This window comes from Leucoraja erinacea, chromosome 11 (genome assembly GCF_028641065.1).
Source record: "Leucoraja erinacea ecotype New England chromosome 11, Leri_hhj_1, whole genome shotgun sequence".
Lineage (NCBI taxonomy): Eukaryota > Metazoa > Chordata > Chondrichthyes > Rajiformes > Rajidae > Leucoraja > Leucoraja erinaceus.
The window spans coordinates 44857181-44865811 of record NC_073387.1 but is presented as its reverse complement, the minus strand read 5'-3'; the positions used below and the strand labels follow the sequence as shown (position 1 = coordinate 44865811).

Sequence of the window (8631 nt, the reverse complement as noted above, 5' to 3'; positions counted from 1 at the left end):
CCTTCTCTACAAAACCTTCTCTCCCAAACCCACATTCTATACCACCCGCTATCTCCACACCACCCGACCAATCAGCATATTGCCAGCCCAACACCCTTCTCTCCCCCACAACGTCTACTAACACACCCCCCACCCAACCCCCCACGCCAACCGACCCACCCTTATCTCAACCAACACCTTTGCTATCCCCCCTTGAGCTTACTTGCCACCACCTTCTCGCCCACACCCATTCTATCCTCCCAAGCCGGATCTCACCAACACGTGATATCCACCACCACTCTTAATCCCCCCCCATTCTCTCCCTCCCCTTGCTCCTCTCCCCCCCTCCTTTACCCCTCCTTCTCTCGCTCCCCCCCCCATTCTCTCCCCCCCCTTGTCTCCCCCCACTCTCTCCCCCCCCACCTCTCTCCCACCATTTTCTCTCCCCCGCTCTCCCCACCCGTCTCCCTCCCCCCTTCTCTCCCTCCCCCCACTTTTCTCCGCCCCCCCCCACTTCTCTCCCGTGCTTCAGATGGCGGAAGGGGGCCTTGCCCTTCCTCTCTCCCCTTCTTCCTCCCGGCCTCGGCGTGCGTGAGGGTTTGTTTTGAAAGTGGTTATCGCCGTTGGCAGCATGGCAAGCAGCGGGCAGGGTGCGAGAGAAGGAGGTGGAGCCGCTGTGCGGGGCCCGTCATTCGCTCCAACCCTCCGTCACACCGCACCTAATATCTGCCCCGCACTGCAGTCGCCGACACAAAACGACGCATTCCTATTCTCCAGAGATGATGCCTAACCTGCGGAGTTACTCCAGTTTTTTTGTGTCTAGCTTCAGTATAAACCAGTAGCTGCAGTGCCAAGCTGGGCAAAATAACTCTGCATTTAGGTTGCCCGGCGACACTATAGGTGGTCATTGGCACCCGGGCACCTGCTAATTTCAAGCCCTGTGTAGTGAGAAGTGCATTCAGTTTAGAGGTTGGTTCAGAATCAAACAGGTTTTGGATGTTCTGGTGCTGCTGCCTCAACATGTCTGTGTACTTTGGAGTAGGGGGCAAAAGATCAATGGCTTTGGATATCCTGGTGATTTATTTTTGAAGACTTTTTTTAGATAATAGTATACACTGCAATTATTTGGCTATTGTATAGGATTTTGATTCGCAACTGTATGTGTATTTCTCAGAATTTATTTGCGTTGTTGTTTCAGTGTAACCGGAATGCCCAAGGAAAAATATGATCCACCTGATCCACGGAGAATGTATACAATTATGTCTTCAGAAGAAGCAGCAAATGGAAAGAAGTCGTACTGGGCAGAGTTGGAGATTAGTGGTAAGTAAAGTGCTTGAAACTAAAAATAATTAGAATGCTAGTGCTTCTGCTTTTGAAATTGCATCAAAACGATTAATACAGGTGCACAACCTTTTATCCGGAGTTCCGGAAACCGAAAAACTCCGAAAACCGGCCATTTTTTCCAGGATGTCGTCTGCACACCAAAGCTCGCGTTTAGCGCCAAACTTGACCCGAAACGACCCATGGTCAACCCAGGTCTGTACTACTGTAGCGGCTGCCTCCTCCCTGGAGACCGGGGAGACACTTAAACATCTAAGTCATTGCTTAAATGTTAGTCAGTTAGTTTGGAGGGCTTTTATGTGAAGGGGGGTGAAGGGGTAAACTTTAATTCTTAGTCCCCTGCCTGGTCGGAGAGGCGGGGAGCGGTCAATGCCTTACCGGGTCGCCGTGCAGTAAGCTCCGGAGCGCTGTGGCCGCTGACTCCCAACATTCGCGGAGCTGGGGCTGCGGGCGTCCAGCCGCGGGCGGCGCCGGTTGTAGCTCCGACCCCGCCAACTCTACCCCTGGCTGCGAGGCGCTCCAAATCCACCGCCGCCCGCGGCCGGACGCCCGCAGCCCCAGCTCCGCGAATGTTGGGAGTCGGCGGCGTCGCAGCGCTGGGATACCCAACGGGGGGAGGGGGCAATGCCTTACCGGGTCGCCGTGCGGTAAACTCCGGAGCGCTGTGGCCACCGACTCCCAACATTCGCGGAGCTGGGGCTGCAGGCGTCCGGCCGCGGGCAGCGATGGATTTGGAGCGCCTCGCAGCCAGGGGTAGAGTTGCCGGGGTCGGAGCTCCAACCGGCGCCGCCCGCGGCCGGATGGAGCCCCCAGCTCCGCGATGTTGGGAGTCGCCGACCAGGTAGGGGACTAAGAATCAAAGTTTCCCCCTTTACCCCCACCCCCCCCCCCCCACATAAAATCCCTCCAAACTAACTGACTAACATTTATGCAATGATTTACAATGATTCCCCGGTCTCCGGGGAGGAGGCAGCCGCTCCAGACTATTCAAGCCGCCCGCGCTACCTTCCTAATCTACGCTAAAAATCTTCCATTCGGAAATCCGAAAATGTCCGAAATCCGACAAGTGTCTGGCCGCAAGGTTTTCGGATAAAAGGTTGTGCACCTGTATATCGTATCTATATACTTTTAAAACTCGCGCGCGTGTGTGTGTGTGTGTGTGTGTGTGTGTGTGTGTGCGCGTGTGCGCGCGCCTTTGAAACGTATTTCCATGAAAACCAGACGCAAAAGCGCGGAGACCTTTACATATTTCGGTAGGGACTTAACTTATGAGTTCAGAAATCCACTCCTCTCTAAATTTGCTCAATTATGTCCCCAGATTTTGAATAAAATTGTTCACAAAACACACTTCAAAACAGAAAAATCACCGCTTGCCAGCTGCTGACGTCACAATGCCCACATGCCCTCCAATGAAGGCCCACCTCTCCCTCTCTCCCCTTCCCCTTTCTCTCTACCCCCTTCTCTCTACCCCCTTCTCTCTACCCCCTTCTTCTCTACTACCCCCTTCTCTCTACCCCCCTTCTCTCTACCCCCCTCCTCTCTACCCCCATCCCATAGAAACATAGAAAATAGATGCGGGAGTCGGCCAATCGGCCCTTCAAGCCTGCACCGGGCCATTCAATATGATCATGGCTGATCATCTAACTCAGTGTCCTGTACCTGCCTTCTCTCCATACCCCCTGAACCCTTTAACCACAAGGGCCACATCTAACTCCCTCTTAAATATAGCCAATGAACTGGCCTCAACTACTTTCTGTGATAGGGAATTCCACAGATTCACCACTCTCTGTGTGAAAAATGTTTTTCTCATCTTGGTCCTAAAAGACTTCCCCCTTATCCTTATACTGTGACCCCTTGTTCTGGACTTCCCCAACATCGGGAATAATCTTCTTGCATCTAGCCTGTCCAACCCCTTAAGAATTGTATAAGTTTCTATAAGATCCCCCCTCAATCTTCTAAATTCTAGCGATTACAAGCCGAGTTTATCCAGTCTTTCTTCATATGAAAGTCCTGCCATCCCAGGAATCAGTCTGGTGAACCTTCTCTGTACTCCCTCTATGGCAAGAATGACTTTCCTCGGATTAGGAGACCAAAACTGTACGCAATACTCCAGGTGTAGTCTCACCAAGGCCCTGCACAACTGCAGTAGAACCTCCCTACTCCTATACTCAAATCCCTTTGCTATGAATGCTAACATACCATTCGCTTTCTTCACTGCCTGCTGCACCTGCATGCCTACTTTCAATGACTGGTGTGCCATGACACCTAGGTCTCGTTGCATCTCCCCTTTTCCGAATCGGCCATCATTCAGATAATAGTTTACTTTCCTGTTCTTGCCACCAAAGTGGATAACCTCACATTTATCCACATTATACTGCACCTGCCATGCATTTGCCCACTCACCCAACCTATGCAAGTCACCTTGCAGCCTCCTAGCATCCTCCTCACAGCTTCGTATCATCCGCAAACTTGGAGATGTTGCATTCAATTCCCTCGTCCAAATCATTAATATACATTGTAAGTAGCTGGGGTCCCAGCACTGAGCTTTACGGTACCCCACTAGTCACTGCCTGCCATTCTGAAAATAACCCGTTTACTTCTACTCTTTGGTTCCTGTCTGCCAGCCAGTTCTCTATCCACATCAATACTGAACTCCCAATACCGTGTGATTTAAGTTTGTATACTAATCTCTTATGTGGGACCTTGTCGAAAGCCTTCTGAAAGTCCAGATATAACACATCCACTGGTTTTCCTTGTCCACTCTACTAGTTACATCCTCGAAAAATTCTACAAGGTTCGTCAGACATGATTTACCTTTCATAAATCCATGTTGACTTTGTCCAATCATTTCACCACTTTCTTGAAAAATTATCACTAATGCATCCACTATTTCTGGGGCTACTTCCTTAAGCACTCTGGGATGCAGCCTATCTGGCCCTGGGGATTTATCGGCCTTTAATCCATTCAATTTACCCAACACCACTTCCCGCCAACCTGGATTCACTCGGTTCCTCCATCTCATTTGACTACTGGTCCCCTGCTATTTCCGGCAGACTATTTATGTCTTCCTTAGTGAACACAGAACCAAAGTAGTTATTCAATTGGTCTGCCATGTCCTTGTTCCCCATGATCGATTCGCCTGTTGCTGACTGCAAGGGACCTAGATTTGTTTTAACTAATCTTTTTTTTTCCTCACATATATATAGCTTTTGCAGTCAGTTTAGCAGTCCCTGCTAGTTTTCTTTCATAATCTGTTTACCCTTTCCTAATTAAGCCCTTTGTCCTCCTCTGCTGGACTGAATTTCTCCCAGTCCTCTGGCAGGCTGCCTTTTCTGGATAATTTGTATGCTTCATCTTTTGTTTTGATACTATCCCTGATTTCCCTTGTTATCCACGGATGCACTACCTTCCCTGATTTATTATTTTGCCAAACTGGGATGAACAATTGTTGTAGTTCATCCATGCGGTCTTTAAATGCCTTCCATTGCATATCCACCGTCAACGCTTTAAGAATCAATTGACAGTCTATCTTGGCAAATTCACGTCTCATACCCTCAAAGACACCTTTCTACCTTGGTTCTGAACTTGAACTTAACCTCCACCTCTCCCCCCCCCCCCCCCCCCCTCCCCCCCCCCCCCCCCCCCCCCCCCCCCCCTCCACCCCCCACCCCCCTCTCCCCCCCCCCCCCTTCTCCCCCCTCTCCCCCCTCTCTCCCCCCTCTCTCTCTCTCCCTCTCTCTTTCTCCCCCCTCTCTCTCCCCCTCCCCCCCCCCCCCCTCTCCCCCCCCTCTCTCCCCCCCCCCTCCCCCCCCCCTCTCTCCCCTCCCCCCCCCCCCCCCCCCCCCCTCTCCCCCCCCCCCCCCTCCCCCCCCCCCCCCTCCCCCCTCCCCCCCCCTCTCCCCTCCCCCCTCTCTCCCCCTCCCCCCCTTCTATTCCCTCAATCATAAAGTCTCCCAATAGTTTTCAAAGAAGAACATGGATATTCTTGACACAAAAATCTAGAGGGGGTGATGTTATGTTCCCAAAAAATTATGATTTGGAATGCATGCTTGAGAAGATGGTAAAAGCCATGATTGCATGAATGCACTTTGGGATCGTTGAATTTATGAAAGATGCTACATCAAGACATGTGCCTGGTGTATGCAGTCAAAATAATCAGATTAATCTGTCCAATGTTGAAAAGGGTCAGAAATGATTGAGTTTGCTTAATTTGTATAGCTAGATTTCATATGCACTCATTCCATTGCTAGCAGCCTTTGGTGGCAATATATAACATTTAAAAGATGCACTGGAGTAGATTACCACAATTTTGTGATAGTCCTTTTCTGTGATTACAATGGATTAAGTAAAATAGTGCTCTGCTATCTGGAACCACTGTTTATAGGCTTCTTAAAACAATATCCAAGTTCAGCTCCATCTTCCTCTGTCTATTAACTCAGGTTCATCTTAAACCGTTCCTGTAACTTAATTCACACTACCTTTCACTAGTTCTATGTTATTCCATCTCTGCCTACTGACATTCTGTGGATGCTGGTTTCCAAAAAACACTATATTCTTATTATATTCAATTCCTCCATGGCCTACTTTTATAATTCCATTCATAATTTATGCATTTCTAAAGTTCTGGCCTTCATTGCGACTTTGAAATCCTAAAGGACTGGATGCAGAACTACCAATGCTTTTTAAATTATTTCTTGATGTTTTTATTTTCTGTTTATGGCACATGGTCTAGATTTTATTTTATATCAAATATTGTTTGATTACAACAGTGTGAACCACCTGGCTAATTTCACAAAATCAAGTGCATTATTTTAGCTTGACGATCCCTGTTTTTTTGGATAATTATCAACACAGACAAATGCGCTTCACTGTCTAATTCATAAATGAAGATCTTGTTTTCAAATTCTGGATTATTTTTTTGCAGTGGGTGTGTATTGCCATCATTTGAATTCGTTAAGGATAATTGTTGTGCAGTTAAGTATTGCATATAGTGTATGATAGCGACAGAATTAAATGTTTATCAAGTTAGTTATATCTTGCATTTCTTTTGAGGACAGGAGAAAATTGGTATTTAGTTTTAACATTCCTTTATTTGTGTGCAGGGAGAGTTCGAAGTTTGAGTACATCCTTGTGGTCACTAACGCACTTGACAGCCTTGCATCTTGGTGACAATTCCCTTTCACGTATTCCTCCTGATATCGCCAAACTGCATAATTTGGTTTACTTGGACCTATCCTGTAACAAAATACGGAGTTTACCGTCAGAGCTTGGAAATGTCGTATCACTCAGGTAGATGTTCATTTGAGGATTTTGTTCAATTTGTTAATAAAAAATTGCATGTATACAAGTGCTTCGTAATTTAAGGATATAATAAGAATAGTTTTTTTTTGAAGACACAAAATGGCAGATTAATTCTGCAGCTGAGGCAGCATGCCCAGAGAACACGGATATCTCACATTTGGGTCGGGACTATTCTTCAGACTGATTGTAGGAGAGCAAACTAGAAGTGAGGGGGGGGCAGGACAAAGAAGGGTCCCTACCCAAAATGTCACCCATCCATGTTGCCTGACCTGCTGAGTTACTCTAGCACTCTTTCTTTGTAAACCAGCATCTGCAGTTCCTTGCTGCTTCAAATAAAAATAATTTGATTATGTTCATGGTTTGGTTCAACTTCAGCCCTTTTTATGATGATTAAGAATATAATTAGTCTCAATCTTAATGCTACTTTAGATAATATGGTTCGATAATATTCTACTTGGGTCTAACAAATGTTTTTTTTGAGCTTGGCTGCTTGATACGTCATGGAAAACCTGATCTTTTGACATAAAATTCCTGTAATGTAGTAGGCTAAAACTTAGTTGTGCTTTTAGAATGCATTCTCAGCTATTTTTACAATTTGGAAGATGTGGGTTCCATTTTTAATACCACTTCCATCTTTAATAAGTTATTTTTCAGATTTAAATCATGATGGTGGGTGACATTAAAAGTAAATGAAAATCTACAGATTCTGGAAACCTGGCAAACAAAGGAAATTGAAGAAATGTTCAGTAGGTTAGCAGGTCATCAGGCAGCATCTGTGGAGAGAAACAATCAACATTTTTAAGTGAACATTCCTTTGCCAGAGCTGGGGAAGAGAGAAGGCTTAAATTAATTTAAAGTTGTGGAGAGTGGATAGGGCAAAGAGAAACTTGCTGGTAAGTTGAGGCAAGGGTTTGCTTGGGGATAAGTTGTAGGGGATGTCTGGTTAATGGTTTACATGGGGTGTCTTGAGATAGAGATAAAAATATCGATGAAAGCAAGGAAATTTGGGCAGGATTGTAAAAGTTGTGAAATTTTGAGACCAGTTTCTGGGGAGAGGGTAAGCATCCCCAGAGAACACGGATATCTGACATAGTTCCTGAAAAAGCAGTATTTGCTAATTGCAAATATTTAAAACAAGCATTTGTTAAAGAATAGAATCTGGCATTAAATTACATTATATTTTAAATAGCAAAGCATCCAAAGTGCTGGACTCTAATTGGCAATTTGATTCATTGGATCGTTCTGCGGTTATGGAGGGATTAGATTATGCGTAGGCAGATAAGATTTGTTTGCATCATGTTTGGCACATACATTGTGGACCTGTTCCTGCACTGTGTTCTATGTTTAAAAATATTTGGGTACATGTCTAAATGATTGGCTCTTATATTTAAATGTTCATTGTTTTCCTCAGACCTATATATTCCTCAGAAAAAATTATACCTTTTTACTTGCCCTTCCTGAAGCACCCGTTGAAAATGTGGTAGTGAGTCATATTCTGGGACCACTGCTGCCCTGGGGAATATTGGGATCTCACTTATAGTCACATTTTCCCACCTCCACCCGTTTCTGCAACTCCCTGGTTAACTCATCCCTTCCCACCCAAACCACCCCCTCCCCTGGTACCTTCCCCATGCAACCGTAGAAGATGCAACACCTGTCGCTATACTTCCTCCCTTGACTCTGTCCAGGGACATCGACAGTCCTTTCAGGTTAGGCAGAGGTTCACTTGCATCTCCTCCAACTTGTTCAAGATGTGGGCTCTTATACATCGGTAAGACCAAACGCAGACTGGGCGATTGTTTTGTTGTGGTTACTTCGTGACCATAGGTTTTTACTGCTGTAATCTGAATGGTCTTAAAACCTTTGCCTAGTACTCTTAACTTTTATTTTATATCACCTGTAGTGAATTGAATTAGCTGCAGACTGACTTCCATGATGGTGGAGATAGAGAGGAAGCCAAGGTGGTTTTATTAGCAAAGTGCATCTGGTTTAAAATAGTGAATGTTACAG

General features: G+C 46.2%; 1 protein-coding gene across 4 annotated transcripts in view; it reads left to right on the top strand.

Annotated features, from left to right (window-relative positions):
• The window catches only part of LOC129701738 (CCR4-NOT transcription complex subunit 6-like), a 68516-nt gene that overhangs the window by 14640 nt on the left and 45245 nt on the right, over positions 1-8631 (top strand). For all 4 annotated transcript variants that reach the window (XM_055643132.1, XM_055643131.1, XM_055643133.1 and 1 more), the window contains 2 exons: positions 1178-1299; positions 6423-6609. In XM_055643132.1, coding sequence (XP_055499107.1) covers positions 1188-1299; positions 6423-6609 — 299 coding nt within the window. In that variant the 5' untranslated portion in view covers positions 1178-1187. The remainder of the gene's footprint in view (positions 1-1177; positions 1300-6422; positions 6610-8631) is intronic.